The 20,556-nt window shown below is 46.4% G+C and overlaps 1 protein-coding gene and 1 long non-coding RNA gene across 2 annotated transcripts in view; one reads left to right on the top strand and one right to left on the bottom strand.

The window, feature by feature from the left end:
• The window catches only part of PITRM1 (pitrilysin metallopeptidase 1), a 46,710-nt gene that overhangs the window by 23,471 nt on the left and 2,683 nt on the right, over window positions 1-20,556 (top strand). Inside the window, exons 10-24 of the mRNA XM_017516396.2 lie at window positions 623-751; window positions 1,395-1,508; window positions 2,021-2,117; window positions 2,553-2,687; window positions 4,188-4,326; window positions 8,714-8,830; window positions 10,260-10,392; window positions 11,723-11,843; window positions 11,956-12,032; window positions 12,284-12,449; window positions 13,099-13,199; window positions 14,646-14,766; window positions 15,976-16,050; window positions 16,811-16,923; window positions 19,485-19,610. Of these exons, the coding sequence (XP_017371885.1) occupies window positions 623-751; window positions 1,395-1,508; window positions 2,021-2,117; window positions 2,553-2,687; window positions 4,188-4,326; window positions 8,714-8,830; window positions 10,260-10,392; window positions 11,723-11,843; window positions 11,956-12,032; window positions 12,284-12,449; window positions 13,099-13,199; window positions 14,646-14,766; window positions 15,976-16,050; window positions 16,811-16,923; window positions 19,485-19,610 (1,764 nt within the window). The remainder of the gene's footprint in view (window positions 1-622; window positions 752-1,394; window positions 1,509-2,020; window positions 2,118-2,552; window positions 2,688-4,187; window positions 4,327-8,713; window positions 8,831-10,259; window positions 10,393-11,722; window positions 11,844-11,955; window positions 12,033-12,283; window positions 12,450-13,098; window positions 13,200-14,645; window positions 14,767-15,975; window positions 16,051-16,810; window positions 16,924-19,484; window positions 19,611-20,556) is intronic.
• Window positions 19,366-20,550, bottom strand: LOC108294505. The gene is made up of 2 exons (XR_001821069.2): window positions 20,447-20,550; window positions 19,366-20,390 (listed from the first exon to the last, which is right to left on the bottom strand). It is a non-coding gene; the product is annotated as an uncharacterized LOC108294505 (long non-coding RNA).

Genomic DNA, 20,556 nt, shown 5'->3' with positions numbered 1-20,556 from the left:
GGGAGGCCCGGGCCCCGGGGGTGTGCAGGAAGGCAGGCCCGGGCCCCGGGGGTGTGCAGGAAGGCAGGCCCGGGCCCCGGGGGTGTGCAGGAAGGCAGGCCCGGGCCCCGGGGGTGTGCAGGAAGGAAGGCTTAGGCTACGGGGGTGTGCGGGAGGGGAGGCCTGGGCTCCGGGGGTGTGTGGGAGGGAAGGCCTGGGCCCCGGGGGTGTGCGGGAAGGGAGGTTTGGGCTTCCTTGAAAGGTCAAGGGAAAGCTTGACCTTTCTGTGCTCAGCCTGCAGCTCTGTGCCTGTGACCTTTGCTGGTTTGTTCCTTGTCTCCTTAATGGCGGTGCTGCTGTGCCTTTCATTTAAATCATGTGTGAAGAGTGCTTGTTAGGCTGTCTGGTGATGAGCATTTCATGTACAGTGAAGTTAATTTTATGGTTTAGGCCCCCCTTTCAAAAAATATCCCAGTATTTAAGAGAAATTCTCTTTTGCTCATATCGTTGTTAAAATAAATGTTGAAATGTAAGAATTTCTAGACAGGTATATAGTGATTTTAAATAAAATGTGCGTAAGGCCAAGAATTTTCCCTTTGCTGTGTTTCTCCCCCTACTCCCTTCCTTTTTGTTTTCAATGCAGCATCACCAACACATTTGAGGCCTTCACATTAAGTCTTCTGTCTTCACTCTTGATTTCTGGACCCAATTCTCCCTTTTACAAAGCCTTGATTGAATCTGGCCTTGGCACAGACTTTTCTCCGGATGTTGGGTGAGTTTATGATTAGATTAAATTAGTAGTTCTCATTGGTTGGGGGCAGTTTTGCTCCTCCACCTCCACACCCTGTCCCCGCCTGGCACTTGACAATGTCTGGAACATACATTTTTGGGTTTTGGATTGTTACAGTTGGAGGATGGGGGACCAGGAAACTGCTGAGTGTCTCATGGTGCATAGAATGGCCACCACAGCAGAGAGCTCTTGCCAGCCATTTATGTCCCTTAAGCAGGCATTTGTCCAAAAGAAGACACCCGTTCATGTCCCTTAAGCAGGCATTTGTCCAAAAGACACCCAGCACAGAGACAGCTTCTCCAGGGCCTTAGAATGCCATACTGTTCTCACTTAAAGGTCATGCTATTAAGTATTAGAAACTTTAAAAATTTTATAAAACTCAGCCGTTCTCAGTTTTAAGATGTATTTTGCCATAACTCATAAGTTTAAATTTTATTTTTTGAAAAAGATATAAAACGACACGAATGTACACGGAACCAATTACTCGAGAGCACTGCTTTAATGCACTTTTTGGTGGAGTCTTGGAGTTGAAAGCTCTGTGTTCTGATCTTTAAATGAAGCCTATTATGAGGGCATGGTGGATGTGCCCGGATTCTAGTGCATCATTTCTGGTTTTGTCTTCTAGGTACAATGGCTACACGAGGGAGGCCTACTTTAGCGTTGGCCTCCAGGGGATTGCAGAGGAAGACATTGAGACTGTCAGAAACCTAGTAGACAGAACGATTGATGAAGTCATTGAGTGTGTCTTGTTTGTAACAATCTGCTTTCGTTCCTCATTCCTGCCTGCTTTTTGGGAGGAGCTGAGCCTGATCCATTGTTTTGGCCTTCCGCCTCTGTCATATAGCATGCGTTTGTTCATATTTAGTTGTTTAAATATTATCTCTGCTACCATCTGTTTCTAAAACTTTTATTTCTTTGCAACATCTTAGGTTTTTGTTTTGTTTTGAGACAGAGTCTCACTCTGTCCCGTAGGCTGGTGTGCAGTGGCGTGATCTTGGCTCACTAATTTCCTCGCCTGCGAGCCTCAGGCGATCCTCCCACCTTAGCCTCCTAACTGGGACTAGGGGTGTACACCACCACACCCAGCTGACTTTTGTATTTTCAGTAGATAAGGGGTTTCTCTATGTTGCTCAGGCTGGTCTTAAACTCCTAGGTTCAAGTAGTCCTCCTGCCTTGGCCTCCCAAAGTTCTGGGATCATAGGCATGAGCTATTGTGTCTGACTCATCTTTGTTCTTTATTGTATTCTTTAGGAAAGGATTTGAAGATGAACGAATTGAAGCTTCACTTCATAAAATTGAAATACAGATGAAACATCAGTCTACCAGCTTTGGACTGACTCTGACATCAGTAAGTCATTTCTCAACCACTTTGCTTTTGTTTTTTGGCTTTGCTAATCTTGATTAGGACTGAAAATATAGATGGATACTGATAACGCTTTATTTGAACCTTGAAAGTTATACTTTTTTGATCGAATATAAACTTTTATAATAGACTTTTTGTCTTGTTACTAGCTTAATTGGCTTTGATATTTTTATGTGAAATAGATTACTTTAAATGGGTTAGGATTTATGATAACTGGTACTCTGTTATTTCCTAAAAATAATTTCAACCAGTGCTTTTTATTTTGTTAGAATAAAATGGGGATAAAAGAAGTTATTTTTGTTTCTCCAACCAAAGAATTACATGACTTTTGTTATAAACAATCAAGTCTTGGCAACTTTTGGAGGTCATACCATGTTTTTGGTACCAGCTGCATTGTGGATGTGGAATTCTTCCTTTCAGTACATAGCTTCTTGCTGGAACCACGATGGGGACCCTGTGGAGCTCTTGAAGTTGGGAAATCAGTTGGCTAAATTCAGACAGTGCCTGCAGGAAAATCCAAAATTTTTAGAAGAAAAAGTAAAACAGTATTTTAAGGTAAGAAAATTGGAGAGTTCATTTCTTTAATTTTGAAGTTAAATTTTATACTAATGAAAGGAATTTTAAGAATGTAATCTATACATTTAAGTAATTTCTGTTAATGGGTGACTTAATTTCTAATTAAAAATTTAATTGCTGCTGGGCACTGTGGCTCATGACATAGCACTTTGTAATCCCAGCACTTTGGGAGGCCAAGGTGGGCGGATCACCTGAGGTCGGGAGTTCGAGACCAGCCTGACCAACATGGAGATATCCCGTCTTTACTAAAATACAAATTAGCTAGGTGTGGTAGCACATGCCTGTAATCCCAGCTACTCGGGAGGCTGAGGCAGGACTTGAACCCGGAAGACAGAGGTTGCAATGAGCCGAGATCATACCGTTGCACTCTAGCCTGGGCAATAAGAGTGACACTCCGTCTCAAAAATCATAATAATAAATGCTTACATTAACTTAAAAGATTATTTTCCAGATATTAGTGTAAGTTAGTAGTTTTTTTTAGATGAACGTACATGTGTATTTTTAATATGTGAATATATGCATGTTTCTGTGTGGGTATGAATAAAACATCTGCATATATTCTCTTATTAGTAAAAGAATATAAAGTACGAGGACAGTCACTCAATTGTAACAAATATTCTGGTTTTCATGAGTGAATTCTTTTGAGGCTTATGTTTGTTTTCTCAGATATTTAGGCAGCTGTGCTTGGATGCATATTCCTTGCTTTGTACTCATTAAGGTGGTAGAACTTTGGTGAGAGAGACTGTTGTCTGCTTTGAAGGGAACTCTCCAGTGGGTTCCATTGTTTTAGACAAGAGACGTGATTCCGTAACTTGACCTGCAGTTTCTCGCAGCTGCTGTGATTTGACATAAACTTCCTGATGTCTTCTAGTCCTCTCACCTCTGTTTGTAGTGTTTCATATGGGAGCATTTTGTGCATGTGCGATTTTTTAATTGTTGAAACAGGGGAAGTGCATGAAAACACCTAACATTTATTTTTATATTACATCAACATCTATTTTGTTCAAATAATTTATAAAGTATTGAATGGGAAATGTAGTTCTAGCCTTTTAGAAGTTCATAGTAGAATGAACACTAGACAAAAAAATAAATTAGAATTCTATATTATTTTCAATTTCGACTAAAATCCAAGATCTGTGGTACTTAAAAGTGCAAACCTTTTTACAACTAAAGTGTCATGAAAATGTTTAGTATTGATATGGTTAAGAGTTAATGACCATAATAATTAAAATAACCCTAATAGAATAACAGCATATGTGAATCCTGTACCTACCACTTAGGCAGGTGTGGTGGGAAGCATTAACGGCTTGCATACCTTCATCAGCAAATCAGCTTTAGAGGTATGTTCTACGATTGCGGTTTTTAAAGTGGTAGGTAGAACTCCAGGACCAAGAGCATACCAGCAGAGGCTCGCTCAGTGTGAGGTTCCTGTAAGACCTGGTTTTCACTTGGCTTTTGTTGTCCCTGTGATTGCTGCAGAATAATCAGCATAAGCTGACTTTATCAATGAGGCCGGATGACAAGTATCGCGAGAAGCAAGCTCAGCTGGAGGCCACGAAGCTCAAGCAGAAGGTTGAGGCCCTGTCCCCCAGAGACAGGCAGCAGGTCCACGAGAAAGGTCAGAGGCGTCCTTCTGAGCCGTGCAGCTCCCTAACCTGCACTTGGGCCTGGTGGACTTGCTAGTGAGTTAATAGTTGGAGGCAAGTATTATTTCAACCAGTAGATGTCCACTGGGCACTGACAGAGCTCACATTCAGTGCAGCGGGTTCAGATAGTCTCAGAAAATCCTCCTTATAGTTCAGTAGGAAAGGCAAGAATAACTGAAAAGAAATAGCTTGAAAAGACATACTTATTTTACATATTTTGTAAATACTTTTTATTTATTAGGTGCTGTGTGTTGGAAGAGGCCTGTCCGTAGTATAGAGGGCGTGGCCTGTGTGCAGTGTGGACAGTGAGAGCTGTGTGTTGGTAGAGGCCTGTTCCTGGTGTAGAAGGCGTGGCCTGTAGGCCGGGCACGGTGGCTCACGCCTGTAATCCCAGCACTGTGGGAGGCCGAGGCGGGTGGATCACGAGGTCAAGAGATTGAGACCATCCTGGTCAACATGGTGAAACCCCGTCTCTACTAAAAATACAAAAAATTAGCTGGGCATGGTGGCGCGTGCCTGTAATCCCAGCGACTCAGGAGGCTGGGGCAGGAGAATTGCCTGAACCCAGGAGGCGGAGGTTGCGGTGAGCCGAGATCGCGCCATTGCACTCAAGCCTGGGTAACAAGAGCGAAACTCCGTCTCAAAAAAAAAAAAAAGGCGTGGCCTGTGTGCAGTGTGGACAGTGAGAGCTGTGTGTTGGAAGAGGCCTGTCTCAGGCACAGAGCGTGTGTGCCAGCCACGAAGCAGCAGCAGGATTCTGTGGGACAGGCGTGGGGCACATGGGGATGGTGTGCCCACTCGGAATGTGGAGCGGTGGGCATGGAGGGAGCACAGCATGTATGGGGGAGACAGGCCGCCCAGAGACCCTGGGGAGGGCCTGAGTGGAGGATGGGGAGTATGCTGGTGCTTCATGTATTGAGATAGGAGAACTGCCATTAGCAGTGTAACGACAGCCTCATTCAGGATAGTTTTGAAGAAAAATTGAGAAATTGAATAGCAAAAACTTCTGAGAGGCAATTGGAAACCTAAGCACAACGTGACGACCTCGGCCGGGGTGGTTGGAGTGAAGAGAAAAGTGAGAGTGGAGTTGGCGGCAGCTGGGGGAGTGGCCGGGCAGAGCTAAGGCAGGCAGGACGCCGCAGGAGAGCAGGGGCCATGTGGATCTCAGAGGTAGTTCTGCCCTTGGGAAGAAACATTTGCAAAAGTGGTGTCTGATAAAGGACTATATTTAGAATATATGAAAAACAAAGAATTCAGTAATGAGAACACACAACCCAATTAAAACATGGGCAAAAGATTTTGACAGATACCACCTAAGAGATCCTAATGGCAAATAGGCACATAAATCATTACATGGAAAATAATCTCATTACTTAGGGAAATATATCATAATTCTTAGAAAAATGCAGATTTAAACTACGGTGATAGATCGTTTACACCTACTAGAATGACTAGCATTTAAAAAAATATTGCCAGCACCAAATATTGTCAATCCTGAGAGGCAGGAGATCCCTCACATGCTGCCAAAGGAACCAAATTGGTGTGGCCACCTAGGAAACAGCGTCACAGTTCTCTCAGTGCCCACCAACACGCATGAGCCCAGAAGCCCTGCTCCCAACGCTCCTTCCACAGTGCCGGGCAATGCGCTGGACCCAGGAAGCCCTGCTCCTGACATTCCTTCAAGAGAAATGAAAACGTGTCCGCACAAAACTTGAAACAACTCAGATTTCCATCAACATGTGCGTCCTTACAAAGAAACGCCACTTGCTGCAAAGGAACACAGCAGTGATGCACACTTGGTGCTGGTGCCTCTTGAAAGCTTTCCGCAAAGGGAAGTGAGCCAGGCGCAAGATGACATACTGACTACGGGAAGCCTTGGACGTGGCCAGGCCTCAGGGACAGAGACATGAGAAGTTGCTGAGGCCTGGAGTCGGGATGTGGTTGACTGTGGAGTGTGGGAGAGTTTGGGAGGTGCCACACAGGCTCGGCACTCTGATGTGGTGGCTTCATAACTTGCCACGTTTGTCAGAACTCACTGAATTACAGGTTTACAATTGTGAATATTAATGCTTGTAGGTTACGTATTAATAACGCCTTTTAAAAATATATGCAACACATACACAGATGCACTTTTCCTGCCAAAAAAGCTCGTTGGATTGGGGTTATGTGAGAAATTGTCAGGCTTGTCAGGAGGTAAGAGTGGACGTTAGGTGGAAGATAAGTGATTCCATTTTGATCTTGCCAATTTTGAAGTGACATAATGCGGTAAAAGAAAAATTAATGTCAATTTGTAACCTGTTCTTTGCATTTGAATTCTTGTTTAGAGACAACTATTTTAAGCTCTGTTGTTTTTTTTTTTTTAACCTTAAAGTCTTTTTCCCCCTTATTGAACTCTGTTTTGTGATAATTGACAAGCTCCAATCTTCCCACTATTAATTGAAGTTGTTTGTGAGCACATGTGATAAATCCATGAATAGGCAGCAGATTGTACGTTTCCTAAATTACTTCCTATTCATGGCCTGGCCTCAGAGGTGAGCTTTAAGAAAACCCAGCATATTACAGTCCAGCCCAGTAGGTGAGTGAGCAGTGCTCATACTGCAGATTTTCCCTTTGCACATTCACGCCAGAGCTCCTTTAAAGGAGGACACAGTGCTGGTGCATTTAATGGTTATTTCAGGTCAGTAAGTCTTAAAGTGTGCATGGCAGTGTTAGGATTCTGAATTAAAAGCCAGTCAGTAGAGGACAGCAGTGCAGGAAAGGTGAATGGGAAACTATATACTTCAGTGTGTGTCTTAAGCCCTGTGAAGGGGTGAAGCCTCCGCCATCAGGGAGTGTGTGATGTGCTGCAAGGAAAAAGAGGACGTGCCGGAGGCTTTTCCCACTGACCGTGAGTGCGTTCAGAGAAGGAGCACTGGGGCGTCAGGGTAGCTGCAGCGTCTTTTAGCGCAGGTGGGCCCAAGGACCCCGGGGGAAGCCAGGTCACAGAAGAGGGAGGAGGGAGCTTTGTGGCCTAGCCATAGATTAGAAAACCTCCAAGCGGAAACTCAGGATGTTAGATGGTGAACAGGAGGGGGAAGGCCTGCAAAGCCCAGAAAGTCTGAGCTCTGTGCTGTCGGGAGCAGGGGTGATGATGGCAGTTGCAGCTCCAGAGGTGGGCGGAAGAGCTGGAGCCTGCGGTGGGGCACCTGTGGAGCACAACACCGCTGAGTTGCTCACTGTGCCCCAAGGCCCGTTCTCTAAGTGCTCAGCACGCCCTCAGGGAACTTCAGAAAGTGGCAGTGGAACATGGGGGAGGTCAGCCCATCAGACACCAGGAGTGTTCTCTGTGGGACTGTGAGTTAAAGCGGGAACTCAGCACAGCCCTCCCTGCGAGTTGTGGAATAATGCATTTGTGTATCTGCTTGGCACGGTGTTGCACTGGGAAGCCATTCCACTGACGGCCATCAGGGCTGAGACCACATCTGGGTCTTGTGGCTCTTCCTCGTAGGCTGTGGCTAAGTGGCATCCCCCGTGAAGGAGCTGACTCCGTCATTGATGAATGGGCTGTCAGGCCCAGGAAGTGTCTTTCTAAGCACCACTGTAATTTGTGTGATGTATGTGATCCTATAAGTCTTTTGTTGAAATTAGTGAAAATGAAACAATAGAAAACAAGTATGGGGCCAGGTGCCGTGGCTCATGCCCGAAATCCCAGCACTTTGAGAGGCCGAAGTGGGAGGATCACTTGAGTCCAGGAGTTCGAGACTAGCCTTGGCAACATGGCAAAACCTCATCTCTAAAAAAAAAAAAAAAACACACCAAAAAATAAAACCATAAATTAGCCAAGTACGGTGGTGTGCCCTGTAGTCCCAGCCGTTCATTCAGGAGTCTGAGGCGGGAGGATCACTTGGGCCCGGGAGGCAGAGTCTGCAGTGAGCCGAGATGATGCCACTGCACTCCAGCCTGGGTGACAGAGCCAGACCCGGTCTCAAAACAAAAAGAAAATATGTATAAAGATCACTAAATTTCAGTCCATCAAGAAATGGTTTGAAAACTCTAAAAACAAGTTGAATCTATTTAATGTTAACTCTGGAGAGGGGTACAGGGGAAGCAGCTTGAGCAAACCACCACTCCCTGACGGAATTGTTCCGCAATAGAAGAATGCCAGTTAGGGAGAGGGCTACCCGCTAAGCAGGTTATTAGTGCCTCTCAGTTTGGTCAGCCTGGAAATAGGAGGTGCTTTGCAAACCACAGTGCTCACTTACTCCCCATACTTGGCATGGACGGCTCATTCTGGATGTAAAATAACGCAGAGAAGGGATAAGCTGCATCAGCCCTTTTCATTATGGTCCTGAATGTTCCTTTTTCTTGTTTCTTTTTTAGGTTTAGAATTACGGACGCGGCAAAGCAAACCTCAGGATGCCTCTTGCCTGCCAGCGTTGAAAGTTTCAGATATCGAGCCCACCATACCTGCCACGGAGCTGGACGTGGTCCTGACAGGTCCTTGGGAACACTGCTTTTCATGGGGGCTGGGGTTCCTTTGTGGAGTGAAATGTCACTCCTCACAGCAGCAGTAGAGTCACATCTTGGAGGTGCTCCCTGCTCACTCATAGTCTCGGCCTCTGCATGTCTTATACCTAGTTTCTAATTCTCAGTGGCCATAGACTCCTTCACTCAGTAAGAGCCTATGTGTGTGTTTCTGAGAGTGGGTTTGCTAGGGCACTCTGATTCGCTGCTTCTAGAATCATGAGGATTTGGGTTATGCTGTGACTGTATTAAGTGCAGTTTTGAAAATAGAGGCATCCTCAGAGCCCCTTGTCCCAACTGTTAACCGTGCCGTCCACATAGAGAGGAAGTCGGGGGGCAAGAGTGCCTCGAGAGAGTGGGCGCGGAGCTGAAAGGGATTCGGAGGCCAGGTGCACCCCCTGCCTCGTCCTGGCATTTCTTGCTGTGGTGCGTTTCATTCATGGTAATTTTTGCCCCGTGTCTGTCACTGCTTTTGAGTTCTCAGGGCACCTCCTTTCTCTCTGGCTCCTGGCTTGTAGCAGGAGAGGCATCTCTAGGGTAACCTTACCTGGGACGGTGTTGATGCTGAGCTTGCCAGTGGGTGTGGCCAGGTGTTACTGAGCTGAGGGGAGCATGGCTGTCACTTGCGTCTCAAAGATGGGGATGAGATTTCGCCCTGGGCATTCCTGTGTCCTGTGAAGCGTCTCCAACCCATTTTTATCTTCTGGCAGCACTCACCGTGCTTCCGTCTGATTTCTTTTTGTGTGTGTGTGCACTTGTGAGAATCGAGGCAAACATTCCTCTGATCTATTAACCCCTGCAGTTTTTATGTCCTGAATCTCATTAAGTGTTCACTAAAACAATGAGTGACAGTAAATGAGACATCTGTTCATGCCTTGGTGTCTCTGCTGGTCTGGGGCACTCTGCTAGGTAGGAACATACAAAGCTGAATGCTCAGCCCTTCCCTCAAGAGGTCAGGAGGAGTGGGGGGGTGGCACCAGGAGCCTTGTTTGGAGCCCTCGGGTGGCAGGGCCTGTTGGGGAAGATGAGCAGTGCTGAGGACGGGTGTGATGTGGGCCCAGGGGCCATTGAGGGGACCTGGTTGGAGTTCTCTGTGGTTGTTGGGGAGAGGTTGGGTAAGGAAGGTGGGGTGGAGAGAGGCGGGCGCACCTGCCGGAACTCACAGTTATGAGACCAGCAGGCCGTGGCTCTGTCCTTCCATTCCCATTCCTCGGAGAGCGCAGGTTGCTCTACTATTGAAGACAATTCCGGATGTAATCATGAAAATGCAACAGGGAAATTTATATAAACTCTAAGTCTTGAATTTCCATTCTTGAAAAGCAGTAGCATTGTTTTTTAAATATTAAATATGGTTAAAATTATACTGGCAGCAGTAAACATTAAATCCCTTTTGTTTTCCTAGCTGGAGATATCCCTGTTCAGTACTGCCCTCAGCCCACCAATGGCGTGGTGTATTTCCGGGCCTTCTGCAGCCTGAACACACTCCCCGAGGAGCTGAGGCCCTACGTGCCCCTCTTCTGCAGCGTCCTCACCAAGTACGAGTTGCAGCATGCCCTTGTGTCTTACTAATATCTGCTTTGTGTGCATATCTCTATTGTTGTAATGCATCAGTAGGAATTACCTTCAGTGAGTCACTACTTAACAGTGTTAATGTGTAAGTAAAGTGTACGGTATGTTGGTTTAGAATTTGTTTTTATGAAAGTAACATTTTCTTACTATAGTACATTGAAATATTTATGAATCCCCGGCATAATATAAGGAGATGCTTATAGATCTCTGTCTCAGCATACTAATCTGTTACGCTTTGGCAAGGAATGATTGTTTAATCTGAAAGTTTGGGTAGTTCAGTGTGCAGTGTGGCCCGAGGCTGCCTTGGGGACAGATGGATGTCCTGCTGTCTGCGTTGCTCTTCCGAGCTGACTGCATTGCTGGCGTCCTCCCAAGGTGGTGTGTGCACAGATCAGGAAACACACACCCGAGTGCACACATCACCACTTGTCCTTTTGCCCTGCTCTGCCAGCTTGAGGGTTGCAGGACAAGCAGTAGACAGGGCTGTGGGCTTCCGTTCCTATCCAGGAAAATCAGGTGACAGGGAACCCTACAGCCAGCTTCGGGGGCCGTTGCCCAACCTGGTGAGCATCCGGTGTCTTCGCTTCGTGACAGTGAAGTTGTCCTCATGCTGCAGAAAGCTACCTGGCTGTGATGCCTTCTGCACCCTGGTTGAGGATCTGCTCAGATGGAAAGTGTCTTCAGGGTTTTGAAAGGCCCCTGGCTTTCTTTTTAAATAGAGGGCCACTGCTCATCCTTTCGCAGCACTTTAGAAAACACTTACAGTTGTTCCTTGACTAAGTTAATGACTTCTGGCATTAGCAGTATCACTAGGAATGTTTCTTTCAAAAGCATGAGTGCTGAGATGAAGATGCTTTTCTTAAAAACTTAGTGTGTAGTCTTTGGACTCCCCTGCTAGGCTACCAGACATTTGAGAGAAGGAAGTTTGTATCACAGGGAGTGGGCGAAGAGAGTAGGGGGTATTCATGAAACATTTACTTAGACGATCACGCCTGGAAATGCATATTTTAGAATGTTGTTTTGAGTGCAGAAACAGGCCTCCCAAAGTGTCTTGTGCCCCTGGACACTGACTTCTTAGGCATGAGAAGCTGGTGTCTCCCTGGGAGAGAGCACGTGAACTCCTGAGGGCAAAGGCCAGAGTGTGTTCCTGCTTTATGACCTTCGAAATGTAAAGAGGTTGGGAGAGCTGTAGTTATTGAATTAATGTAAGCAACTTGTATTTAAAGATGCACAATTTTAAAAATGGTTCTGTCAAGATTTCCTTGTAATCGGCACGATGTGTCTCTCCTCTGTCAGGCTGGGCTGCGGCCTTCTTGACTACCGGGAGCAGGCTCAGCAGATCGAACTGAAGACTGGAGGGATGAGTGCTGCTCCCCACGTGCTCCCCGACGACTCACACATGGACACCTACGAGCAGGTAGCCTGTCACTGTTAGATGACGGCTGTGGTGAAGTTTTTCTCCAGTGGCTTTCTGTTACTGTGCAGTTCGCCCCTAATTCCATTCCTCCGCTGTGTTTTCTGTGTTTCAGGGTGTGCTTTTCTCCTCTCTCTGCCTGGATCGAAACTTGCCAGACATGATGCATCTATGGAGTGAAATATTTAACAAGTAACTGCATTTGAAGAGTTGTCCATTCTTGGGCTGTGCCAGACATCTTCGTTTGAAGTACTTTAAAGTAGACAATTTTACTTGTATTGGTTGTTGACTTCCAGGTGGTTTTACTTGTTATTCATATGGACTTAGAAAATTTCTTTGGTTGGTGAAATAGTCTGAAAACTTATTCTTAATAAACTGTCCATGATATTGAAGGGGCATGATGAAAGGGTCTCCAGGAATTTATTCTTTGCCTTTTTTCATAGCCCGTGCTTTGAAGAAGAAGAGCACTTCAAAGTGCTGGTGAAGATGACCGCCCAGGAGCTTGCCAATGGAATTCCCGACTCCGGACACCTGTACGCATCCATCAGGGCTGGCAGGACCCTCACGCCCGCAGGGGACCTGCGGGAGGCCTTCAGTGGGATGGATCAGGTGGGAAGCCTGGAAGGAACCTGTGCGACTCTGGTTTACCCACATGTTCCCGAGTTGCTGATTTCTTTGGGAATACATTAATGTCTCAAATGCTAACTTTCTAACTGACCAAATATAGGGAAAAATTGGTTGGTTGGGGTTTTTTTGTTTGTTTGTTTGTTTGTTTTTGTTTTTTTTTTTTTTTTGAGATGGAGTTTTGCTCTTGTTACCCAGGCTGGAGTGCAATGGCGCGTGATCTTGGCTCACCGCAACCTCCGCCTCCTGGGTTCAGGCAATTCTCCTGCCTCAGCCTCCTGAGTAGCTGGGATTACAGGCACACGCCACCATGCCCAGCTGAATTTTTGTATTTTTATTAGAGACGGGGTTTCACCATGTTGACCAGGATGGTCTCAATCTCTTGTCCTCGTGATCCACCCACCTCGGCCTCCCAAAGTGCTGGGATTACAGGCTTGAGCCACCGCGCCCGGCCTGGTTGGTTGGTTTTAACTCATCTTCCTCTTTATACCACTCCTGCACCCCCGTTCCAGCCCTCAAGCCGCACACTCACACACATAACCCCTGCTCAAACAGAGTTCTGATGTCATGGGTGCGTGGCTCACGCTGAGTGGTCTTTCGTGGCCTCTGGCTGAGTGAGCTTCCTCTGTTTCAGGTACGGCTGATGAAGAGGATTGCAGAAATGACAGACATCAAACCCATCCTGAGGAAGCTCCCGCGTATCAAGAAGCACCTATTAAATGGTGATAATATGAGGTACGTTTGTGATTGTTTTTAAATAATTAAGTGTAGTTTTTAGGTATTTTTCACTTGTTATAGGAACTTCAAGATAGAGTACTTGGTAGAGGTATAGGTTATAAAATTTATTGTAGAAGTCAAGTGCTCTAGTAAACTAAGAAAAAAATATTTTAAGCTTATTAAAAGTTGGAGATAGGAAAGAACATAGGGTAGTTGTGTTCTAGAACTGCAAATAGATTGAGGGCAAATACTTAGTTATATTGCTTCCACAGCAAATGGTTGGTAAACGGCAGATCTGTGAAGGTAAGCTTGCTCAGGACCAGAGCACAAGTGCAGTTTCTTCTAAAGTCACGTGATGCTCTGAGGATATGCCCTCAGGTTTGTGAGCGTGATTGAAGTTGAAGCATGATGAACTGTTTATTTTCAGCATCGTATTGTCAGTAACATTGAGGTATTCGTCAGTACTTGAGAACATATCCTTCTTCAGAGAGTCCTGGTGCCTTTCCCGAGTCATGTCTTGAGAATCCCTGGCAGATTGTACAGGGCGGTCTGTGGGTGGCCAGAGCTGGGGCCTGGTGGTTGGGGTCGCTGGGCGCTGGGCTCAGGTAGGCCTGGCTTCCAGCGCATGGCCAGCACTCACCTTGCACCCAGGCGGTCCTGGGCAGCTGACCCACCTGAGCCTTCTGCTTCCTCCTCCATAAAACTTTCCTTTGCAGGTTTATTGTGAGGAATAAAAGGAAAAGTATCTACAAGGTAGCATACGTACCTGGGATATAGTTAGTATTGATATAATGGTACCTGCTGTTACTTTAGAATACGTTTAGGATTTACAGCCAGAAGGAAACAATACACACTTTGTCATATACTGTAGAGTTCAAGTAGATTTTATATGATAGTATCTGCAATTCTGCAGAATTTGGAAAAGTTCTATTTTCATGTAACTTTGAAAGCGTGGTAATTTTTTGCGTTTTATGGTTTTCTGCTTTAAAAACCAGTTCAGATTTTCAAATTGATGACTGTTGGACAGTAATTTTAAAAGTTGTCAGTGTTTCAATAGTGTAATTCTGAAGGCATAGTTAGCAGATCTTAATCTCTGTATTTTCTTTGCCCTTTGGAAGACGACTTTAGAGGCTCAGGCTGTCTGTGTCTGGACAGTTTTATTAGCTGACACACTGAACTGTGGAAATTTCTTGGTAACTCGAAGCACTACAAAGCAGGAAGGTGGCTGTGTTATTTCTGCATTTGGCTAATATTAAGTTGTTTTTAAAAAGCAAAAGCATTAAAATGCAGTATAGCTTATTTTAAAATATTTTAGAGCATATTGTCCATATTGTCACCTTTTCATCTTTGAAAGTATTTTTTATAAAAAACATTTTTATTTTTGAATTATTTATATAAAATGTGATGAATTACTAAAACTATTTTTTCTAACGATGGTTTTATGTATATATAACTTTCAAACAGGTGTTCAGTGAATGCGACTCCTCAGCAGATGGCTCAGACAGAAAAAGTGGTAGAAAACTTCCTTAGAAGCATTGGTCGAAGTAAGAAGGAACGGAGGCCCGTGCGTCCACACGTGGTCGAGGTATGCACTGATGGTGGCACTGGCGCCTGGTGCATGCCTGGCAGGGGCAGCTCTCGGGTTTTACATGTATTAACTCAGGTCTCAGAACAATCCAGCATGTGGTTGTTCATATCTCTCATTACGCACGTGAAGAGACTGAGGTTCAGGAGGATTAAGTGTCTAGTCCAGTGTTGGCCCAGTTAAGTAAGTTCAGACCCTGCGGTGTAGCCTTAGATTCTGGACTCACTCTGTGCCTTGCAGCAAGTAGTCTGACAGGAAGAAAGACTTCGGTTGGGTTACTCTGGCATAGGAACAGCCCAAAACCGTGGCCTGAAGAAGGCTGCTTCACTGCTGTTTCTTTGACTCATGAATCCATGAATTTGTCTGTAGAACAGTTATGTCGGTGATAACTAATTTAATAAATCTGATTAATTTACAAAGAGGGTTGTAATCTAGTTCACGGATGTCAGTGGGGGAGGCTGACAGTGTGGATTTTGCAGAGGATGTTTCTGACGCCTTCTCCGTTGGTGTCTGTGTCCCTGGTTCTTATCTGGGCATGGTCTCCCTGCCCTTTACATGTCCTCTTGATTTGACAGATTTACGACGAGAAAGTGCAGAAGGAGGAAAGAAGCTTATTTTCTTTGCACCGTATAACAAGGCCACCTTTTTCTTGACCATCTGAAAATTCATTTTAAAATTTTCTTCATTTATTTCATTATTCTCTTTATTTCTTTCTTTAGTTTTTAATTTTTTGAGACAGGGCCTCGCTCTGTCACCCAGGCTGGAGTGCAGCGGTGCCATTATAGCTAGCTGCAGCCTAGCCATGGTGACCTCCCGGGCTCAAGTGATCCTCCAGCCTCGGCCTCCCAAGTAGCTGGGGCCACAGGCATGCACCGCCATGACTGGCTAATTTTTAAATGTTTTTGTTGAGATGGGGGCTCCCTGCGTTGCCCAGGCTGGTCTCAAACCCCTGGACTCAAGCAGTCCTCCTACCTCATTGACAGGAGCCGCTATGCGCAGCCTATTTTTATTTTCTATCTTTTTAAAAAATTTTCCATATGGTAACCCATGAATGATAAATTTTTCTCCTTTATAGCATTTATTATTTAAAATACTGAAATCCACCCTAACACTTGTTATTAGCTCTGTGAGTTCTATAAACTCTGTTCCTTCTTACCTGTTTCAGGTGAGTTTTGGATTTTTCATTTTTCTTGGGAACTTGATTTTCAGAAACCTGCGCCTAGCAGCTCTGATGGAGATGCCCACGCTCGCAACGGCTCCCAGATCATTAGGAAGCTGGTCATGGTAAGAACCACAGCCCATCTGGCTTCCCAGTGGTCGGGTGCATCCCTCTACGGCTGTGTCTGCCGCTGATGGTGATCGTCTCTCCGTCTGCCTGTCTGTGGGGCCGGCATGTCCCTAGAGTTGTGAGTTCAGTGTGTCCTTTGTCACTGCCACCCTGAGCTTTTTCTCTTTGATTGTGCTGAGCGAAGGCCCTGGTGTGGGTGTGTCCTGTGCCGAGGAGGTGAGGGCCCTGGGGCGGGTGCGTCCTCCTGTGCCGAGGAGGTGAGGGCCCTGGTGCGGGTGCATCCTTCTGTGCCGAGGAGGTGAGGGCCCTGGTGCGGGTGCGTCCTCCTGTGCCGAGGAGGTGAGGGCCCTGGTGCGGGTGCGTCCTCCTGTGCTGAGGAGGTGAGGGCTGCTGCTCTGGGTGGTCTACTCCTGGGCAGCTCACCCTCCTTTGAACATAGCTCCTGAGCTGAGTCTACACCAGTGGAGCAGCCTGACAGATCTTTTCCCCTCCCTCAGCGTGGTTCTGATGCAGTTTGGTTCAGTTCCTTGTGGAGTAGAGTGATTTAACACATTCCCAGAGCATCAGCTGTGATAGAAACGGTGTGGAGGGAAATGTTTTTAATTGAACAGTAAAGCATCATGTCAGAATTGGAGGACTTGATGTTTTGCAGTGAGAAATTGTTTGAAGTGACATAACTGCAGTGTCTTGCTCTTGTGTCCCAGTGCTGTGGGCAGTGCCTGGCAGCACAGCCTCTGACTATACCTTGTCCCTCAGGAACCCACCTTCAAGCCCTGGCAGATGAAGACCCACTTCCTGATGCCCTTCCCAGTGAACTACGTGGGCGAATGCATCCGAACTGTCCCCTACACGGACCCAGATCATGCCAGGTAGGAGGGTGGAGGTCGGGCCCTCCCAGGCCTGAGCCTTATGGAAGCAGCTTGTCAAGCCTGTTGGAGTTCGCAGGGTGTGTTTTAGTGGGAAGTCCACGCCAACTGCGAGTGTTGGGCCAGGGGCTGCATGTCTCTGAGCGCTCCTCCTTAAACAGCAGAGTCTTCGTGAGCAAAGGCCCAGCTTTAGAGCCAGTCACCTTTATAAACAGTTTCTATTCTTGAGGATTCCTATAAACAAAACAGGTATCTGTGACCCTAAACACAGACTCCTTTCAAAATGCCCCATGTACTCACCTCATCTCTAGGTAAAAACTGAGTGAATTTAGGCTGATTTCTGATCCACATGGCAGATTAAGCCTTCATGAAGACAGATGCATGGAACGAGAGCAAAGGCAGGTTAAGACAGGAAGCCACGGAGGAAAGAGTGGGAGGCAACTGTGGGGGCTGCCGGAGAACCTCATGATCATGACTGTGGGTGGGTGGGGGTGCCTGGCATGGGCCACGGAGGGACAGGGCAGTGGGGAGAGACCAGGGGTGCTGCAGAGTGCTGCAGCTGGCAGGGCTGGAGGCCAGCTCACAGTTGCTCTAAGGAGTACACCTCCCTCATCTCCCCACCAAGTCAGAAGCTCAGGGAAGGAGGCCCTTGGTTGAAGGGCTGAAGCCACAGCTGAGTGTCAGGGTCAGGTCTGCTCTCAAAGTGGCATGAAGTGAGCGAATTTGTAGCCCACAGACTGGCCCCTCCAGGCCCTTCTGAACTGTGGCTGCCCCATGTCTGTGTTCATCCCATCTGGGGAAACTGACTAGACCGGGAAGACAGACTCACAGACGTGCACCTTTGGGGACCCGTCAATTGGGTGTGTGAGTGTGACACAGATATGTGCAAGCATCTTATATCCCGGAAATTCACTTCCTGTGTCTTTGTCCCAGGCAGCTACCCCCATGAGGGCCTAAACCAAAGAGGGAGCCTGGTAGAAGGGGAAGGCAGGCTAGGCCTGTGCAGCCTGTCCTGACTGGAGAAGGAGCCGGGCCTTCAGGGTACATGTGTGTCACAGGAGGGGCGGAGGAGCCAGGCAGGAAGAAACGTGGGGCTGCAGTGGGGGCCCAGAAAGAGAAGAGCTCTCAGATCTGTAGAAAAGATGATAGTGGCTCAGCTGTTTTGTCCGTTTATTTCCGTATTTGCAAAAGGTAGATATCTGTCTGCTGTGCCAGCAGAATAGTGATACCTGTTCGCGCCGTCCAATAGGAAGATGTAGACCGAAAACATGGAAACTGTGAAGAGGCTAATAGATGTTTTTCTCCTGGCTTTTGGTATTTTGTAATCTTTCAACAATGAGCATGTGCTTTTAATGTAATATACAATTAATAGAAGCTTCTCAAGAGTATCATATGGACAGATGAAATGCCAGTCCCTGTTGGTGCGTCAGGGCTCCCTCCCCCAGGGTCTGGCTCCAGCCTCGCTGTTCTCAGCTGATGGTGCCCCAGCCACCCAAGTGGTGCCGGGTTTCTCCTGGTGGACCCACGCTAGATGGTTGTGACTTCTACCACAGCCGCTGGGAACACGCCCACTCCTTCCTCCATTTCCCACCTGGCCTATTTGACCCCCTTCATCTGCTTTGGGAAAAGGTGTAGTAGAAGCAGGGACCTGGGGCTGATCTTGCCATGGGCATCTTTGGGGAGCCTGTGTCTACTGCAGATGCTACCATCATTGACTTCCCTGCAGTGGCAGGCATGGCTCTGCCTTCTGTCGAAGGTGGATGCATTCTGGAGTCATCTAGAGTGTGATACTACCATTCACAGTGGAAGGCAAAGGAAATCAGCTTCGCTGCTAGAAATGTGCTTTAGCGGAGTGTGTGTGTTTTCTTAAGGGATTCCTACAAAACTCTGACTTAACTTTCCTTTTTTTCCGTATTCTAATGTGAGGCATTTAAATAGAAGTTCATTTGCACATTTGCCTTTACAGTAGAAATAACCTCTTTCTACTTGATCAGATTTTAAAATGACATGTATACATTGGAACAAGTGAAGCAGTGTGATGCTGGAAGTGTTCAGATTTCCTCCCCACCACCTCTCACTTCAACCCTGTAATCTAAGCCAACTCTTTGAAAATTGTTCTTCCTTGTGGTTTTTAGTTTTGGTAATTAAAAAAAAATCTCTTGCCTGTAATCCCAGCACTTTCAAGGCAGAAAGATTGCTTGACGCCAGGAGTTTGAGACCAGACTGGGCAACAAAACTAGACCCTGCCTCTACAAAATACGTAAAAATAGCCAGGCTTGGTGGCATATACCTGTAGTCCCAGCTACTGAGGAGGCTGGGGAGGGGGGATCCCTTGAGCCCAGGAGTTCAAGGCTACAGTGAGCTGTGACTGCACCAGTGCACTCCAGCCTGGAGACAGCGAGACCCCCATCTTGTAAAAAACAAGACCAAAATATGGGACCATGATTTATATGGCATTACTTTACAGATTGAGTTTATTTTCATTTTCACTTATTCCAATAATTATTTCACTGCATGCTTTTTTATCAGACATGTTTTTAACAGGATTTTCTAATCCATTTCAGTCTCAAAATCCTTGCATGCTTGATGACTGCCAAGTTTCTGCATACAGAAATTCGAGAAAAAGGTGGTGCTTATGCTGGAGGTGCAAAACTCAGCCACAATGGGATTTTCACCTTTTACTCTTACAGGTGAGGTTTCCTCTGTTCCACATATTTGGATGCACACATCGGTTTATCTGTAGTCTTCTACTTGGGATTATCTGTCATTTTCTTCTACTGCAGTGAACCTTAGAAAAAGAACAGTTCTGTTTGTTTCCTTTCGCTCGTTGAGCACTTAGCCACACGCAGCAATGTCCTTCTGGTACAAGGATTAGGGCTAGCAGCCTAAACAGGAAGCATTCTCCTTGAGCAACCCGGGCTTGCTGTAACCAGCATATTTCAGCAGAACTCAGTAGTGCCTCCATCCATGGTTTTGCTTTCCACACTTTCGTGCCCACAATTACCCTCAGTCTGGACATATTAGATGGAAAATTCCAGACATAAATACTTCCTCAGTGTTAAATGGGACACCATTCTTCGAAGCAGTGGGATGAAATCTCACACTGTCTACACTACCTGCCTGTGGGTCATCAGTAGCCGTATAGGTCAGATACACTGTCAGGTAAGAGCTTATGTTCAAAAAACCCTTGTTTTAGTTAATAGTAGCTCATCACCATACCTTTTATTACATTATGACTGTTGAATTTTGTTAATACCTTGCTGTACTTAATTTGTAAATTTTAACAAAGATATAGAAAAAAATAAAAACCATAATATCCATAGGACTCAGCACTGTCTGAGGAGGAGGCAGCCCTGACCTGGGAACATAGTATTCATAGGGCTCAGCACTGTCAGTGGAGGATGCAGCCCTGACCTGGGAACACAGTATCCATAGGACTCAGAACTGTCAGTGGAGGATGCAGCCCTGACCTGGGAACATAGTATCCATAGGGCTCAGCACTGTCAGTGGAGGAGGCAGCCCTGACCTGGGAACACAGTATCCATAGGACTCAGAACTGTCAGTGGAGGAGGCAGCCCTGCCCTGGGAACACAGTATCCATAGGACTCAGCACTGTCTGAGGAGGAGGCAGCCCTG

The sequence above is a fragment of the Cebus imitator genome, unplaced genomic scaffold (genome assembly GCF_001604975.1).
Source record: "Cebus imitator isolate Cc_AM_T3 unplaced genomic scaffold, Cebus_imitator-1.0 Scaffold583, whole genome shotgun sequence".
Lineage (NCBI taxonomy): Eukaryota > Metazoa > Chordata > Mammalia > Primates > Cebidae > Cebus > Cebus imitator.
Note: the sequence above shows the minus strand (reverse complement) of the source record. Positions and strands in the feature narration are given on the sequence as shown.